Consider the following 20,051-nt stretch of genomic DNA (forward strand, 5'->3'; position numbering starts at 1 on the left):
GTGCAGGGGCAACATTCCAGCCAGACTCACCACAGCTATCCACCCAAGGGCAGGGATGCTTTCGCTGACGGCCGAGAGATGATTAAACATTTTACTCCCCCGGTTTCTCTCTCTGAAAGTTTGGATCTCCTGAATCTTTTCCGATATTGGTTTCAGAAGTGCAGCCACATCGTTCTGGAAGCAAACATTGAGCACTGTTACTGAGGACAGAACGGAGGCACAGCACCTCCACCCATGCTGGCCTAAGCAGGACTACTCAGCACCTGTCATTTGTCAGGGGCTTTCAGAATCCAGCAGACTTTTTTCTTATGGTCATACTGTATTTTCATTTTCTGAAGTATGAAGACTGCGATTTCTTACATTATTAATGCTGTCTCCGAGACATGGAAAAAACGCACCAGTATGATACAGTCCCTGTTTCGGAGACCGCTGCATGGAACACAGTGAAACTGAGTGTAGATCAAGTTGTATTTTCTAATGGAATGCACAGATCACAGCCTAGAAACACATGTCTAAAATCGGGATAGGTAGAAGTTAGTAAAAGGGTATCTTCCTATTCCTGTCGGAAAATGATGTGAGGAAGGGTCCTTGGTTTTTACCTTAGTTACTAATCCATGTGAAAAAGTGGAAATCTTTCACTGAGGCTCTCTGCAAGAAAATGTAACCGCTTATAATATTTATAGTCCCCTTAGTCTGGTTTGGTTTTCAGCATCATCCTCAGACAACTTGGCTGATGGCTACTCACCCCTCTCACTTCTTTTTTTTTTTTTTTTTAATTTTTATTTATTTATTTTTGGCTGCGTTGGGTCTTAGTTGCTGTGTGCGGGCTTTCTCTAGTTGCGGTGAGCAGGGGCTCCTGTTTGTTGCGGTGCATGGGCTTCTCATTGTGGTGGCTTTTCTTGTTGCAGAGCATGGGCTCTAGGTGTATGGGCTTCAGCAGCTGTGGCACATGGGCTCAGTAGCACAGGCTCAGTAGTTCTGGCGCGTGGTCTTAGTTGCTCCGTGGCATGTGAGATCTTCCCAGACCAGGGCTTGAACCCAAGTCCCCTGCGTTGGCAGGCAGATTCTTAACCACTGGCACCAAGGAAGTCCCACCCCTCTCACTTCTGATTAATTGATTCAACAACTGACTTTTCTAGTCACATAAAAACACTTCTAAAATTATGTGAGCTGAGTTATGAAGTAGCACAGAGACTGGTGCTTGTAGCATCTCCCCATAGCATTCTTGACTTTCTTTGGTTTGGAAGAGCAGATACAAAGTTATCTGATTTTTTTTTTTTTTTTCCTCCAAAGAAACAGCAACAGTTTGTACTTCAGCTTTGTAAAAGCAGTTGAAGAGGTTTTGGCAGTATTTTACAGTCTTTTAAAATAGAAAAGCCCCTTAAAGCTCCTTAATTTCTTTAACCAAGACTTCAGAGGTTCTTAACTGAACTTCAAGGTTCTCAACTTGGGCTACACATTGAAATCACCTGGAAGCTTTCAAAAACAGGCCTTGGGGGCTTCCCTGTTGGCATAGTGGTTAAGAATCTGCCTGCTAATGCAGGGGACATGGGCTCGAGCCCTGGTCTGGGAAGATCCCACATGCCGCAGAGCAGCTAAGCCCGTGTGCCACAACTACTGAAGCCCGCGTGCCTGGAGCCCATGCTCTGCAACAAGAGAAGCCACCACAATGAGAGGCCCACAAACCGCAACAAAGAGTAGCCCTCATTCGACGCAATTAAAGAAAGCCCGTGTGCAACAACGAAGACCCAACGCAGCAATAAATTAATTAAAAATAAAAACAAAAAAACACAAACCAGGCCTGGGCCCCACCCCCAGAGACTCTGATTTAACTGGTCTGGGGGTGGCCTGGGTTTCGGGGGGAACTGGAAAAGCTCCCAGGTGCAGATTTTAATCATTGCTACAATGGTAGTTTAACGTCCTTTAGGACAGTTGTTTCTGCCAGGGACAGCAAACCATCAGGGAAGAAATAATGCTCAGCTGCAGTAGCTTCCGGCCCTCACTTCTCCTTCTTGACCCTGTATATGCCCTCTCCTAAAAGAAGTGTATCAAGGCTTTGGAATGATAATGACCTTGGTTCAAATCTTTGCTCTGACACTTTATGAGGCCTTGAGCAAACTACTTAACCAAAGCCTTGGTCTCCTCATCTGTAAATCAGAGACAGTAATACTTACAGCTTATAGGCTACAGGAGAGGTGACATCTTAAACCTCTGGCACATGGGATGGACACAATAAACGGAAGTGATTATTATTATTACTATTATTCAGTTAGCTCAGACTGGGGGTAAAAAAGATGTTCTCTGTAATACGTAATATTCATTTGCCTCAAACCAACAGTCTGTGTATTTAAGATAAGAGAGGCTCCAAATAAACATCCACGGAGGCTGACAGGATTTTAGGGTTCCGGGAGTCTAAATTAGGTCATCTAGTTCAGGTTTTTGACAGACTCAGCTAAGTGGGTCACGTTCAGTATTTTTAAAAAGTAACTGAAATAGAATAGAAACTATCAGAGGGCATGTCATGTATAAGGTTGGGTTTTTTTTTTTTGGCCACACCGTGCCGCACGTGGGATCTTAGTTCCCCAGCAAGGGAGAGTAAAGGCTCAGGTCTGGATGACACTGCTTGGGTTGAAGTCCTTGCAAGTCAGTGTACTAAGCTCTAGAACTTTAAACAAGTGGCCAAACTTGTCTATGATTCCGTGATCACATCTCCAAAATACTGTTGATAATGGCACTCACTTCACATGGCTGTTAGAAGGAGTAAATGAGAGAACATGTCTGTGCTTGGTAAGGAGTCAGGTACACTGTGAGTGCTCGAGAAATAGCAGGAGACCTCAAAGACATCTGCCGGTTTAAAAATCTCTGATTGACAAGATTCACTGACCAGCTCTTTCCTATCACTGACATGCAAAGTCAGGAAAAACATTTTCTAACTGAGATCTGCAGCTGCAGAGGCATGTTTTTGTTTGGGAGAAACAAAAAGAAATACAGGGAAAGAGAGCAAAGCGTTCTTAAAGTTCTCAGTGGACTTTTTTTCCCCTGTTTTATTGAGAAATAATTGACATACATCACTGTATACGTTTAAGGTGTAAATATATGCAAATCAAACCAGCATGATGGTTTGATTTACATATACTGTGAAATGATTACTACAATAGGTTTAGTTAATTAATATCCATCATCTGATATAGATACAATAAAAAGAAAAGGAAAAAGAGTTTCCCCCTGTGATGAGAACTCTTAGGATCTACTCTTTTAACAACCTTCCTACATATCATATAGCAGTGTTAGCTATAGTTGTTACGCTGTACAGTACATCCCTAGTACTTATCTGTAACTGAAAGTTTATACCTTATGACCAGCTTCCTCTGACTCCCCCTTCCCCCCAGCCCCCAGTTCTGGTAACCACAAATCTCTCTTTTTCTGAGTTTGGTGGGGTTTTGTCTGTCTAGATTCCACATATAAGTGCGATCATACAGTATTTGTCTTTCTCTGACTTACTTCACTTAACATAATGCCTTCAAAGTTAGTGGACTTTTAAAATTCTTCCATACTGAAGGCAGTGAAAAACAAAAAAAGGTTGCTGCAGAAGCTAGCCAGGTCTTGTGGAAAATTCATGAATACCTTCCCACCTTCTCACTTTCCCTTCTGGCCATTACAAAGGAAAGGTCTCATAGGTATGACAAGAAGACCCTGAATCAGGGTTGTTATGGGCTGAATGTGTCCTTCCCAAATTCAAATATTGAAGCCCTAACCCCCAGGACCTCAGAATGTGAGTGTATTTGGAGGCAGGATCTTTAAAGAGGTGCTTCAGTTAAAATGACGTCATGAGGGTGGACCCTAAACCAGTATGACAGGTGTCCTTATAAGAGATGAGGATGCACACACTCACAAGGGAAGACCATGTGAGGACACAGGGTGGAGACAGCCGACTACAAGCCAAGGAGAGAGGCTTCAGAGGCAGCCAACCCTACTGACACCTTGATCTCGGACTACCAATCTCCAGAATTGTGAGAATATACATTTCTGTTGTTTAAGCCACCCAGCCTGTGGTACTTTGTTCTGGCAACATTGGCAAACTAATATGAGGGTGTAATGACTGTATAGGAAAAGCAAACAAACACCCCCAAACTCTCAACAAAGAAACAGAACCCCTCTAAACAGTCCCTGCCCCAAACACAGCTCTTCCATTTTCTTGGTGAATGACTGCTAAAGTCAGGTTTAAATGCCCTCCCTGCAATTTCACTCTTTAGAAGGGAAACACTTCCCTCTTCAAGGGGTTCTTTTTAGTCCAAATTCAACACCCAATCAAGGGTGCGTTATACAGGTTTTCCCAGAAGGCAGCTGAATTTTAATTATGGCAACACTAGTAAAAAGCATCCTAATTTTCTCCAGTGATTTGCTCAGCCATGATATTCTTTTCTTTTTTTACATCTTTATTGGAGTATAATTGCTTTACAATGTTGTGTCAGTTTCTGCTGTATAACAAAGTGAGTCACCTATAGGTATACATATATCCCCATATCCCCTCCCTCTTGCGCCTCCCTCCCACCCTCCCTATCCCACCCCTCTAGGTGGTCACAAAGCACCGAGCTGATCTCCCTATGATATGCTACGCTACTAGCTATCTATTTTACATATGGTAGTGTATATATGTCCATGCTACTCTCTCACTTTGTCCCAGCTTCCCCTTCCCCCCTCTCCATGTCCTCAAGTCCATTCTCTACATCTGCGTCTTTATTCCTGTCCTGCCCCTAGGTTCATCAGAACCATTTTTTTTTTAGATTTCATATATATGGTTAGCATATGGTATTTGTTTTTCTCTTTCTGACTTACTTCATTCTGTATGAGAGACTCTAGGTCCCTCCACCTCACTACAAATAACTCAATTTCATTTCTTTTTAAGCCATGATATTCTTGATGTAATGACATTTTTGAGAAAGGCCAGAATATCTGAATTGTTAGTGATATCTGGCCTACTGCCCCAAGGGGAAAAAGAACCAGAAACTGTACATTTACAATGTTAGATAGATTTATTAAGGCCATCTTTGTTTATCTCTAACTTCCCAAGAACAAACTCTGAAGTCTGAGGAGACAGAGTATTCTGGAAGATATTTTATATTGGTTATCTGATGAAAGCACCAAAAAGATTGAGAAAGTTTCCTTCTGCCTTAGTTTGGCAATTGCGTGAAGAATTGTCCTCATTAAAAAAAAAAAAAAAGTAATGCTGAGAGGACTAAGTACAACGGCTATGTGCACAACTCTAATAAGCAGTACAGCTTTTATTCTGTGCCAATAGATTCTCGTGTACTTTAAAGGAGGCTGACATTCTCCAGCTCATCCTGTACTTTCACAGCTGCAATCAAAAACACAGAGAGAGGGGCTTCCCTGGTGGCGCAGTGGTTGCGAGTCTGCCTGCCGATGCAGGGGACACGGGTTCGTGCCCCGGTCCGGGAAGATCCCACATGCCAAGGAGCGGCTGGGCCCGTGAGCCATGGACGCTGAGCCTGCGCGCCCGGAGCCTGTGCTCCGCAACGGGAGAGGCCACAACAGTGAGAGGCCCACCGTACCGCAAAAAAACAAAAATACCCCACAGAGAACATTCGAGTTATGGTGTGATTTCCATCAAGGCTGACTGTGTGGGATATCAGAGGAAAAGTGAATTGTGGGGCGGTGGGGGGGCTGTTAGAGGAACTTCCACTTTTTTAAGTATTAAGCATGTATTAAGCATACTCAATAAATACAGGTTGAATTGCACTGATGTCAATTAACGCTACAAAAGGGCTTTCCACTGATGGGAGATAAATTTCAGAGGCATCCTGGGTTTTTTTCAATGGTGTGCATTGGTGGCAGCTTTTCAGACACAGCTAAAAGCTAGTGTGCTTTGGAATGACTTTAAATCGGCCAATTTTACATAGGTCTCACCCAGATTTTTTTGTTTTTAACTTATCACTCAGGTTTCTTTCATTCCGAGAGACTTTTCCCTGAAAGAAAATCATTTTTTAAGACTCATGTGAAGGTTAGCTGAAAAATCTCCCTTGCCCTTCCCCAGGTTTCTGTGGCTTTAACAGAAGGTCAAAATGGCCGAACTGGAGAAGATGCATGTGCAAATTGCAAGTTTCAGCGAGTGTTTCCAAGCACTATCTTAGCTTAATGGGACTGTACTTTGGAGAGTATTTCAGGACTCCATGTCTTTATGACCCTAGTTTCTGCTTTAAAGTTGAAGAGTTGAGATCCATCATCAGCTTCATCTCAGTTTATCAGCAAGCTCTGCAGAAACTTTACCCAAAAAGGAAAACCAAATTCCCACTCATGCTTTTTTGTAAGGGGATGGAACGAATTCTGGGAGTTTGACCTCAAAGATGTGTCATTGAGTAAACTGAAATAAGCTTGTTATTTCTGGAATCCATGGTTCTTGTGTAGTTTCTACATCAGGTAGAAAATGGATCAATCTGCTATTATTTCTTTTAAAATAATTTCTTTTTCTGATTACATGCTCTTTGTGAAACATTGGAAAATAAAGATGGAAAAACATAAGTAAACAATAAACGTCCTTAATTCCACCACACAGAAAAAACACTGCTAAATGGTGATTTTTTTCTTGTAGATGTAATTATCAGAGATATCTTCAAAAATAATAACTTTAAAAATAATGGCTGTTAAGACCATAAGGAATAATCGTAAGAAAGAGCTGAATTTAAGCAGTGCAGTTAAAACAAGCAAGCACAAAAACAAATAAAAACCCATCAGTATATTGGCAAGTTCTCTGAAACTCTATCATTTTTATGAAGGATGTTTTAAATACAAATACTACAAAGACATTACTGTTACAACTCAGGAAAACTTAATAGCATTAAAGTAAAAATTGGACTTTTTAATATTTGACTCCCACCTTCATTAAAAAATTCTAAGAAAGCTTATATCAAGCAGTACATCTTAGCCAACCATACTACCAAATATCAAAGACTATTACTTTGGTTTAGTTGTTTTTGTATAAAGTTTTACCAGTTGATTCCATGTGAGTGCATATGAGTATATAGCACAGAAAACATATGGAAAGATACTCATCAAAGTTTTTATTTAATTGTATTGCCTTATCCATATATTTTAAATTTTCTAATATGTATATGCATTTCTTTTGTAATAAAGGGAAAAGTTTTAAAACATACTAACCAGTTTTGTACCTTCAATGGTAGAAAAAATTTCATATACGTGCTATTAAATTTATAGATATCAAATAATATTAAGAGTCTTAGCATTAGGGAAGTAGCTTCAGGAAAACATGTTCAGAAATTATCAGGATAAATTATTCAGCTGAAGAAGAATAGTTAACATTTTTTTCAGGCAAAGGTTATCCAAATCAGGAACAGTGTTTGCTTCTAAAAATGTATCATTTGGGCACATTCTAATAAATGAAGCAATTGTTTTCATCATTTTAAGTCAAAAGCAAACTTTTTTTTATCAGAAATGCTAATTTGCATTAACTTGCTTTGGTGCAATTGTAGCTATTTCTCTAGACTAATTTCTCTTCATTGTTCCTCTAATATAAAAATTTTCCACTGTCCAGAAACATTTTGGAGGTTTCAGAATATCCTCATGATAATACTTTCAGAAACATTTGTACATTTAAGACAACTTGAAAATTTAAAACATTTGCAAAACTGTCACAGAAATCAATCTAAATAAATAAAACTGGGCTCCATGAATGTACGTGATGCTATGGTAGCTGCCATTGTATTGCATTATGACAAATCCCTTGGAAAATATTTTTATATGTTCTTAAGGCTTTACATTCCACATATATGTCTTATTTTATGATTGTTAAACTCTCTTAAAAGTACACTCAAGGGGCTTCCTGGGCAGTCAAGTGGTTAAGACCCCACGTTCCCAATGCAGGGGTCACGGGTTCGATCCTTGGTCAGTGAACTAAGATCCCGCATGCGGCACGGTGCGGGCAAACAAACAAACAAAACAAAAATACACTCAAGAATCCCAAAGGCTTGTTTTGCTTTCATTCCTTAAAAATCATTCTTAAAGAATTAAATTCTGCCATTTGCAACAACATGGATGGACCTGGAGGGTATTATGCTTAAATAAATAATTCAGACAAAGAAATACAAATGCTATATGTTTTCACTTACATATGGAATCTAAAAATTTTAAAAATGAATGAATATAACAAAACAGAAACAGACTCATAGATACAGAGAACAAACTGGTTACCAGAGGGGAGAAAGGGAGGAGGAGCAAGATGGGGAAGGGAATTAAGAGGTAGAAACTATTGGGTATAAAATAAATAAGATACAAGCATGTAATGTACAGTGCAGGGAATTTAGCCAATATTTTATAATAACTTTAAATGTAATATAATCTATAAAAATATCTAATCACTATATTGTACACTGAAAATAATATAACGTAAATCAACTAAACTTCAATTTAAAAAAATCATTCTTGGGACTTCCCTGGTGGCGCAGTGGTTAAGAATCCGCCTGCCAATGCAGGGGACATGGATTCGATCCCTGGTCCGGGAGGATCCCACATGCTGCGGAGCAACTAAGCCCGTGAGCCACAACTACTGAGCCTGCGCTCTAGAGCCCACGAGCCACAACTACTGAAGCCCACGAGCCACAACTACTGAAGCCCGCACGCCTAGAGCCTGTGCTCCCCAACGAGAGAAGCCACCGCAATGAGAAGCCCGTGCACAGCAACGAAGAGTAGCCCCCACTCACCGTAGCTAGAGAAAGCCCACACTCAGCAACGAAGACCCAATGCATCCAAAAATAAATAAATAAATAAATCTTAAAAAAAAATCATTCTTAAAGAGTAAAAGGAATGAATTGCTTTCCAGAATGAACTGCATTGTCCTGATACTTATGAGAGAAGCTTCCAACATGCATAAACTCCTACTTAAATTTTTAATACAAATCTATCAACACCCATTATACTCATCAGCACATTTTTTCCCAGTAATAATATTTGAAAAACAAACTATTTCAGACATAACAGAAAAGCATACAAAGTAATGACAAGTGCCCATATACGTGAAACATAATTTAATATTGCATTGGGGCCCAGGATCATTCCTATGATATCCCTTTACTGACATTTGCCAAAAAAAACAGCTGGAAATGCAGAGGTCTGGAGCCTGGGACACAGAACTATTCAGATAGAACCTCAGGGGTAGCACTGAAGCTTGATGTCAAATTGTTGTATTTTTCTCATAAAGGTAGAACAGTTGCAAATTGGGCATTTTTAGTGTAGTCTTTTCTGCCAAAGGATTCAGCAAACCACAGGCTAAACAGCCTTCTCCAAAGTCATTTTTTAAAAAACTATTCAGATAATAATTTACACTGTTGCTTATCAATATATTTAAACCTCTCAGAATCATGCAAAACCTTATTTAGGATTTTGGGGCCATTGACCCAATGAACAATGGACACTTCTTTGTCAGTTCCCACTTTCTGTTTTTTGTCTTTGCCACTGTTCACAAGTGTGAGCCCCACCTGTCATCGTTTTTAGTTTTTGTGCGCAGTATCTGGGGAAGCCCTCGCTCTAAAACCTACAATTTATTCATCAGAACAAGAACACAGTTCTGCTGATGTGATACGTGGGCCACAATTTTCTCTAAGTTCTCAATGTTTGACTTGTCTCAGAATGGTAGGTATGTGATATAAAAAGTCAAGTTCAATGGCTATCTAAATGTATACACAGTAACCCAAATAGTTTGTATCCTTACAATATCTCATCTCCTGAATCTTACTGCAACAACAGGGGTCAGAAGACGATAGAAACGAACAAACTTAACATTAACTGCTCCTCGGAATGAGAGTTATAGTTTCCATTACAGTTGTTCTGATAGGAAGAGAATTTCATTGATAGTACAGGAAGATAATAGTCCAATCAGAGAAAATACATCTTTTCCATTCATTCACGTGTTGGCTAACGACTGTACATGGGACACATACAAAGCTCTAGAGTCTCTCTCTTGTATGACTGGACTTGACAAAATGGGTTCCTAGAAAATGCTGGGTTCATGGCAGGGACATGGCATTAGCTAGATTATTTGAGATCCGGGAAGGAAGCAGTGGGTCAATAATGGGCAATGACAAATAAGACATACGAAATCATGGCAGAGAGAAACCAGAAGGGAAAATTAAGTTGAAAATCAAAAACTTAACCTGGCTACCCACAGTAAGCATAAGAGAATAGACTGGATGGTTGAGAAGAATCTCATCTTGTACTTTGTCATTGTTTCAACTTATTTTATGGACCCAGCTGAAAAGACATCAACTTTCCCTCTCTCTGGGTAGGTACTATCTGGCTTCTGACAGTGATAAATTTTATAATCACCTATAATTTTACTTTATGGGATTCTGAACATTAAAGCTGAACAGTAGATCTCACTGTGCTTTACTTAAACGCACAGGAACTTCACTAACAATTTCTAAAGTTGGAGAGAATTGCCAAAACCATCCAAATTTACCAGCTTTATAAAATCTAAAACAATATACTGTGATCAGAAATTAGTTCTCTGAGATAGAAAAAAAATCTGAACTGCTGTAAGTTTTTAAAAATTGAAGTACAGTTGATTTACAATGTTGTGTTGGTTCCTGGTGTACAGCAGTGATTCAGTTATACATATATTGATATATTATTTTTCATATTCTTGTCCATTATGTTATTACAAGATATTGAATATAGTTCCCTGTGCTATAGAGCAAGAACCTGTTGTTTACCTATTTTATATATAGTAGTTTATATCTGCTAATCCCAAACTCCTAATTTATCTCTCCCCCTCCACGAAGTGCTATAAATTTCTGTCTACCAACGTTTGAGTATTAACTGTATGCCATTCACCATGTTGATTGGTTTTCCCCAGTTCTGTCCACTTTGTAACGATAAATCTCAGTTTAAACTACCAAAGTCATCACTTGAAGGATCCCTGTGCAGTCAACTGCATTTACTGGGTCACTGTCTTTCCCCTAGATAAGTGGCCCATGGTAGAGGGATGGCCAGATCTTCTCTTCGAGATTCATTTATGCAGAATATCGCTGAGATGACGTAACCCTACAGTTTCCAGTTCAACCTCAGAAGGTGCAAAAAATGTCAACAACTGCTCTGTAAGTCTTAAGACATCCCACGGGGTGGATTTGCCATTATTGTACCAAGCTACTGATACAGAGCTCCAATCGTCCTTCATCAGAAATGAGCTTTCTCTTTTAAGGTTACCACAACCTTTTTCAGATTCTACCGTCCGCTGTTCTCAAGAGCCGTGCTTCCCACAGTGCATCCAACAGAGCCCCGGCCCTGGTTCGGTGAACAGCTCAACACAAACCGTCTTCCTGATCCACGGAGTTTGAAGGAATTCTGCATATGGCATCTCCCTTCTGGCAAGTCATGATCCACCTCAGAATACTAAGGGAGTTACTAACGAAGTCCATTTATCTTGTTTACCCTGATGTCTCTCAAGTTTTTTTGCCCACAGAACCTTTGATTCACACCTCCCTCCCGCCCCCCCCACTGGTTTTCTGTGGAACAGACTCTGGGAAAGGTTGCCAGCAGAAGCCTGTGAAGTGGTTTCAGGGAGTCACAGGGGTCTGCCCGGCTGCTTACCATGTGTTCATTTGTCCTCTTCCTCTCCAGTTATCCTTGCTCATTACCATGGAAACACTTTCAAGGGCATTCAATGGAGGCAAAGAAGTCTCTTCTCTCTCATTTCCAACACACACACACACACACACACACACACACACACTGTTTTCAGGAGCTATAATCATCTCTGAGAGGATGGCTGGCACAACCCTCCCCCTCTGCACTGAGGTTTTATCTTCTGTTGGTGTCCCACAGTCAGTCTTTTTTTGGTCAGCCCTGCCCCCACTCCTAATCACCACTGGCAGGTAGAATCTCCTTTGTCCTTATCTTCTCTGTTTTCTCTTTCTCCTTGCACACATCTAACCTTGTGTTTGGAAAGGCAGACCATTTAGAAACAATGCCACTCAATCACAGTATTCCTTCTGCAGAGCAAACTGATGGCTAATGACATTTATTTGCCTTTAGTCTTCAAGTCTTGAGCTATCTTTTCTCTTTGTGCTGCCCCATGGCCATGGGATGCTTCTTTACTACCCAAGAGGGATTTTTGACTACTTCCAAGTCCAGAAGCATCCCACAGCTTTTCCTGATGTAAGGCTCCCTTATACCATAGATCACATGCACTCAAAGTCTGATCAGTGCCAGTAGGTTGCTGTGCTTGGTTTTCCACATTGACCCCAAAGGGAAAGCACGGCTAACAGCATGTGTGAAGCTAGCAAAAAACGTGACGTACATCCAGAATTCCTTTCTATGAGGCACGTGCAGGAAGACCGTTCTTTGATCTTTGGCTCAGTTATTAGATATAAAGCCTACAGCTCTTGACTATGTAATAAAATGAAGATGACTGTGTCACCATATCTCTAAAGATATATCTAAAGATTGCTACCTGTTGGTCCACTTGTTTCTTCATTTATTCAACAAATATATACTGAGTGCCATCTATGCGCCAGGGCTGGTCAGAAGAGGTGGAGTAGAGCAGTAAACAATACAGGCAGTTCACAGCAGTAAACAACATAATGACTCCTAGGTCCCCACCCTCTTTTGTCCAAGTAGGGTGGGGAGTGTATTAGTCAGGGTTTTCCGTAGAAACAGCACCGACAGGATGTGACTACATATATAGTTTTATAAGGAATTGGCTCATGTGATTATGGGGGCTGACAAGTCCCCAAGATTTGCAGACTGAGGCAGCAACCTGGAGACCCGGGAAACCTGATAGTTTAAGTTTTCCCACCTGAAAGCCAGCAGGCTTGAGACCCAGAAAACTGATGTTCAGTTTGAGTCCAAAGGCAGGAAAAAGCTGATGTCCCAGTTTGAAGGCAGTCAGGCAGGAGGAATTCTCCCTTACTCAGGGGAGGGTCAGCTTTTTTGTTCTATTCAGGCCTTCAACCCATCGGATGGGGCCCACACACATGAGGGTGCTTTATCCAGTCTACTGATTTAAATGTTAATCTCATCCAAAAACATGCTCACAGAAACACCCAGAATAATGTTTGACCAAATATCTGGGCATCCCATGGCCCGGGCAAGTTGACATATAAGATGAATGATCACAGGAGGAGATAGACAGTAAACATAATGAATAACTAAATTAAATGGTATGTTAGTTGTTAAAAGCCATAAGGGAAAAAAAAATAAAGTCAAGTGAAGGGAATCAGAAATATATGTGGGGGATGAGTTTCAATTTAAAATAGGGTCAGACCAGACACTATAAAACTCTTAGAGGAAAACAAAGGCAGAACACTCTATGACATAAATCACAGCAAGATCCTTTTTGACCCACTTCCTGGAGTAATGGAAATGAAAACAAAAATAAACAAATGGGACCTAATGAAACTTAAAAGTTTTTGCACAGCAAAGGAAAACATAAACAAGATGAAAAGAAAACCCTCAGAATGGGAGAAAATATTTGCAAATGAAGCAACTGACAAAGGATTAATCTCCAAAATTTACAAGCAGCTCATGCAGCTCAATATCAAAAAAACAAACAACTCAATCCAAAAATGGGCAGAAGACCTAAATAGGCATTTCTCCAAAGAAGATATACAGATTGCCAACAAACACATGAAAGGATGCTCAACATCACTAATCATCAGAGAAATGCAAATCAAAACTACAATGAGGTATCACCTCACACCAGTCAGAATGGCCATCATCAAAAAATCTACAAACAATAAATGCTGGAGACGGTGTGGAGAAAAGGGAACCCTCTTGCACTGTCGGTGGGAATGTAAATTGATACAGCCACTATGGAGAACAGTATGGAGATTCCTTAAAAAACTACAAATAGAACTACCATACAACCCAGCAATCCCACCAGTGGGCATATACCTTGAGAAAACCATAATTAACAATGTTCATTGCAGCTCTATTTACAATAGCCAGGACATGGAAGCAACCTAAGTGTCCATCGAAAGATGAATGGATAAAGAAGGTGTGGCACATATATATAGTGGAATATTACTCAGCCATAAAAAGAAACGAAATTGAGTTATTTGTAGTGAGGTGGATGGACCCACAGTCTGTCATACAGAGTGAAGTAAGTCAGAAAGAAAAAAACAAATACGATATGCTAACACATATATATGGAATCCAAAAAAAAAAAAAAAAAGGTTCTGAAGAACCTAGGGGCAGGACAGGAATAAAGACGCAGACGTAGAGAATGGACTTGAGGACACGGGGAGGTGGAAGGGTGAGCTGGGACGAAGTGAGAGAGTGGCACGGACATATATACACTACCAAACCTAAAACAGATAGCTAGTGGGAAGCAGCCACATAGCACAGGGAGATTTGCTTGGTGCTTTGTGACCACCTAGAGGGGTGGGATGGGGGGTGGGATAGGGAGGGTGGGAGGGAGACGCAAGAGGGAATGGATATGGGGATGTATGTATTTGTATAGCTGATTCACTTTGTTATACAGCAGAAACTGACACACCATTGTGAAGTAATTATACTCCAATAAAGATGTTTAAAAAAAAATAAAATAAAATAGGGCCAGAGTCAGTCTCATTGAGAAGGTGATATTTGAAGAAATAGTTGGAGGAGGCATTAGCCACGTGGATATCTGGGGGAGGCAGATACAACCACTGCAAGAGGAAACAACTGTTGCAAAGTTCCTAAGGCTGGAATTTGTCTCCTGTGTTCAAGGACTGGCAAGCAGACCAGTGGAGCTGGATGGAGTGAGGGGGAAAGTGGTGGGGTATGAGGTGGGAGAGGAGGCAGCAGGGAGCAGAGGCACAGATCATGAGGCTGTTGAGAGGACTCTGGCTTTTGTCCTGAATGAAATGGAAATCACCAGAGGGTTTTGAGCAGAAGAATGACATGATGTGATTTTCTTTTAGGAGAATCACTCTGGCTGTAGTATTGAGACTAGATTGTCAGGGGGGCAAGGGGTAATGTGGAAGCAGGGAGATCGTATTTGAGACTTTGCAATAATTTGGATGAGAGATGAAGGTAGCTGCAGCCAGAGTGACTGCAGTGGAGATTGTGAGAAGTAGATTATGGACTGGAGGTGGGCTACCGAGCAAAGGAGGAGTCCAGAATGACTCTTTGGTTTTTGACCTGAGAGAATAGAAGGATGGAGCTGCCATCACTTGAGAAGGAGACATTGCAGAAGGAACAGGATTTAGCAGGAAGGCTAGGAGCTCAGATTCAGACACACTGTTTAATCTATCCTTAACCTACCTTTCCCAGGGGCCACAATTCACTACTATATTACCTGCAATGTGGCTGTTGATGTCCTTAACTTTCCCCCCAGCTGAGTCTTTTTCTGGTTTCCACTCGACAGTTTGCCTTTGCTTGGGAGCATCTTCTCACATTCTCAATTCAGTGCAACACAATGGATAAATGTGCTGTTTCTCACGTATGAGGATGGTGCTTTTGGCCCCCAGTCAGCAAGGAGTGAGCTCTGTGCTGTTTCTCTCCTGGTGATGGCTTGTGCTGAGTCATCTACTCTGGCAAGCAGCAACCATTTGTGAAGACAGCTAGCATGGATTATGAGTTTATTCTGTGGTTGGCGGTAAAATTATTTTTGTTAATTTGCCAGGCCGATTGCTCATTCTATCCTGAAACTAGCTGGCCCATGGAGATATCAAATCTTTGGACCTGGCTTTATTTGTACCATATTTTAACTAATTGAGGTAATGGATGGAGACACACTGTTTAAGACAGTTGATTTGGGGTAGACCCAATAATGTTATATGACTGTATGCTGGTGACCTAGCTTGCATTTTGATGCCAAATACAATGCTTGTCACATAACAGGTGAGTGAATGAATAAACAAATTAATGTTGAAGTGATAAATAAGATGAACCTTCTGAGAAATCAGATGTGATCTGTGATCTGGGTAGCAGAAATAAACTTATCTACCTAAGATGGCAATATTTTATCCTGTTTTGATGTGTATTTTTTTATTCATAAGTGAACAAAATTATGAGACATTTTCTTTTACATCCTCCTCTTCTGTTTTCCTTCATAAACTTTTTTTTTTGGCTTGGTGTCCACTTACCCCAACCTCATCATGCTTTTTTTTTTTGTTCCTATAATCTGTTAAAATGTTTATTGAGCACCTATATATGCCAGGTATAATCCTAGGTATATGGAACATATCAGTGAGAAAAGAAAGACCTCTCCTGTAGGGTTTACAAGCAGGGAACAGAGAGCAAACAATACACATAATAAATACATCACACTATGAAAAAAGGAGCAGAACATGAAAAAGGGATCGGGGTGCTGGGGAGTTTTTAATTAATGTAAAAAGGCTTAAACAGAATTTTTGGCTGGCTGCAGTATTTGACGGTTCATTCTGTTTGATCTAGCCCGTCTGTCACATGCTAGCAGCTGATCAGAGTGGCATACGGAGCATCCATGAGGGCAAAACAGGAACTAGAAGGGGATAAAAGCTGCTTCTCCCCCAGCTGTCTCACCTGAATTCAGCCACTCACAGGCTACACAGTTCACTTTCAACTCCAGACACTCTTGACCTTGGCACATGACAGAGGAAAATACGCTTGCTGCTGATTAGAATTACAGAACAAAAGCCACCAGCTGCGGTTTCAAGTCCCCATTTGATCACCATGATGTCTTACCAATTTAGTTTTTTATTTTAGGCATCTTTTGTCAGCTCTGGGTCCTTCTGTTAGCCAGCCCATAGAGTTACTTTATGAAATGTCACCAGTTCCTTGTTTTTTTATGGTGACCCCAAAACAAAAAATTAAAATATGAATACATTGGTCAACATCTTAAGAGAAGTTGGTAAGTTTCAGAGAGGTAAAATACATAAACATTTTCCATAGTTGGTTTTAGAAGATTTCTTTGAATATCTAAGCTGTACCTTAGAAGCATCACACATTAGCGCTGCAAAGTACAAAACATAATTCCGCAAAGGAGAGGCCAAAAGGCCAAACTCTTTCCTTCCTCCTGGTACACTGAACGTTCTTCCCAGAGGAAACATAGAGACAGGCTGGAGTTAAGCCAATGGGATTTGGTCCTCATCAGCAGGCCATGTTAGGAACCTCACAAAAGTCTGCACGAGCCCTTTGGGGTGAGTATCATCTGAGACTCAGTTTCAAGGGGAGGGAGGAAATGAATTACTGATTGGCTACTATATATCAGACACTGTACTTTGTAGTCTATATGTTATTTAAACATCACAAAACCTTGGAAAGATTGGCATCATTATTCCTGTTTTATGAATGAAGGAACAACGTCAAAAAATACTTAGTGACTTGATTAAGATCATCTGGCCAGAACTGGGGTTTCCACCTGGGTATGTTTGGCTCTCAAAGCTGATATTCTTAGGCATAATGAAAAAACAGGCATAATTGACTTTGGAGTAGAACACACCTGGGTTTAAACCACATCTTTCATGTGAGTTGGGGCTAACGCCCCTCTCTGAGCCCCAGAGAGGATGCCTATGAAAGTGTCACTGGCAAAACGCATTAATTCCCGGGTAATAAAAATAGAATCTGGGTAATAAAGTAAAGGCTAACTTTTCCCTTTGTGCTTAGTCTAGCTTCACTTGCTCACAGGGTGCTGTGTGCAGACCCGAGTTCTTGGTGCGAGACGGTTGTGCGGACACCTCATCTCGGGGCCGCGAGCTGAGATGCTGCGTCCGCGTTGGGATCTAGAGCCACGAGCAGGGTGAACTCTGTCCCCTTCCCGCCGAGAACCCTAACACGTGTGCGCACCTCTCCACTCTTTGATCCAAGAGTAAAGCTTTCCTTTGCTTGTGAACCACACTCGGCCTCATTCTATTGGCGTGAGTGACACCAGGCAGGAGGACCCTTGTTGGGGACTGGAGAGGGTTGGAGAAAAAAGGAGTAATACTCATCTGTGAGGTTATGATGATGGCCAAATAAGATCACATGTGCATAACATCTGACACAACAGAAGCCTAGAAATGGGCGCTTCTATTATTTTCATAATTATTTGAACATTTTACTGACCACAGATACTGAAGAAACGATATGCCGTTGATAGCCAACAAAATGGAATTACTGCTTTAACATCATAATGGATAAAAGAACTGAGAGCAGAGTGCCCATGATACACAGTCAAAAGTGCGAGCCTACAATGGAAACTTAGGTCTCCTCTTCTTGAGAATCCCAGGCCATCTACCCACATGCTCCTGGTATATACTAGATTAGCTGGAGCACAGAGGGGGAGCTCTGACAATCTCTGGGGCACCGAGGGACAGTCCTTGGGAGAGGCTGCCCCAAATCAACGTCAGGCACACCCGCATCACCTGAGGTGTGGACACCACGCTGGACTCCGAGAACTTTCACACTGTTGCCGGATGGCACCGGTACTGAATAGTAGATACTGTGTTGCTGATTTGTTTAAGGGCAGTTTCTCTTGTGGCTCATAGCGGCCATCAGTTTCATAAATTCTGGAATTAATATCAGTTTCTAGGCTTTCTCTATGTTTGTACGAGTGGGCCACAAGCAAAAGATGTGTCACCCTCTAGTAACAGAATGTCTTGATGGCAGGGGCACACCCTCTGGCATAAGAGGTAGCATAGCACACCTGGGCACAGGGCCATTCCTGGGTTCTAGTCTTGATTCTGCCCCTTATTAACCGAGTGAGTAGTATCCACCTCACAGGTGTCAAGCAACAGGTCTGTATTCACTGACCCCCTTCCTCCCTACACTTCTGGAGGGTATAATGTGAGGTCAACTGTGGTAACTCAAAGTGCACACTTGAGTGACTCACACAAGTCACTCTTCAGTGAGACGCCACGATGTGACTGATACAACGGTTTCTACCACGATGGATACTAATTCTTGCAATGACTTTGAAATGAAGTATTACTGTCTCCATTGTTCAGCAGAGGAAACTGAGGTTTAGGCGGGCTTAATAGTTTCTCTCTGGAATTAATGTTGGCTTGTAACCTGAATTTTTTTAAATAACAGGGTGTAGAATTCACTGAACAATCACTATTACTTCTCACAGTGACTACATTCCTGGCACTGTGCTGCTCAAGATGTAGGAGACAGGCATGTGAACACATGGTTAGTGGCCGGGGGTGCTGTGCGACCGAGTCTCGGGAGGGTTGGGGGAGGGGCTGGTCTGAGGGGCTGGGCATCAGGTGGGACAATCCAGGGGGGCCATGTTTGCTCATCTTTAAGGATGAGAAGAAATGTGAGGGGAAGGGGCATTCCAGGCTGACAGAACTGTAGACAAAAGTATCTCCCCTCCCCCAAAAAGCACAGAGGCATAAAAAAGTCAGGGTGTGCAGAAAAGAACAAATTTTCTTGGATGCCGTGGAATACAAACCCTGTGCTGGTGTTCTGGGTGGTGAGGCTGTCAAGACAGACAGGAAAGGGCTCTTGGGGCCCCACCTGCAATGCTGAGGAATGTGGATTTCAGTAAAGAGCCCTGGCAGGACTGTAAGCAGAGAAGGTAAGACTAACTAGTCCGGGAGGGAGGAGAGAGTCAGAGTGAGGTGCAGAGGGAAGCAGCAAGCAGAGGCAGTAAGGCCAGTTAGGTAGGGGGCATTGACAGGGTTTGACGAGGGGCTGAGGCGGGCAGTGGCAAGGGCTACCGGGAGATGGGGATGGATCTAAAGGAACGTAGGACAAGCACGGACCTGTTTCTTCTCTGCTGTATCTCAAGCACCTGACACTTAGTAGGCACTCATCAACCAAGTGCTGAGCTGATGAAGGAGGGGAGTATGAAAAGTGCTGGCAGAGGGACCCACGGAGGATGACTCCAAGGCTCCTTGCTTGGAGGATGCTATTTAAAATGGCAACCGCCTTCTGCTAATGAAGTCCAGGAAAACCACAGGATTCCACAAGCAGAACAGAGATGGCCATGCCATCCACAGAAGCTCATCCTGGAAACCAGAGGCAACCACGAGAACACGCTACACAAGGACTTCCAGGTGTCCCGGGATTTATTTCCACAGGACGCAGAATGAGAATTCACGCACATCTTACCTGAACCTTCAGGGGAAGAGTGA

At 41.7% G+C, this 20,051-nt stretch overlaps 1 protein-coding gene across 1 annotated transcript in view; it reads right to left on the reverse strand.

Moving 5' to 3' along the window:
* Positions 1-20,051, reverse strand: part of CAP2 (cyclase associated actin cytoskeleton regulatory protein 2) — a 136,552-nt gene that overhangs the window by 39,030 nt on the left and 77,471 nt on the right. Inside the window, exon 5 of the mRNA XM_004273543.3 lies at positions 31-174. Within this exon, the coding sequence (XP_004273591.1) occupies positions 31-174 (144 nt within the window). The remainder of the gene's footprint in view (positions 1-30; positions 175-20,051) is intronic.

This window comes from Orcinus orca, chromosome 10, assembly GCF_937001465.1.
Source record: "Orcinus orca chromosome 10, mOrcOrc1.1, whole genome shotgun sequence".
NCBI lineage: Eukaryota > Metazoa > Chordata > Mammalia > Artiodactyla > Delphinidae > Orcinus > Orcinus orca.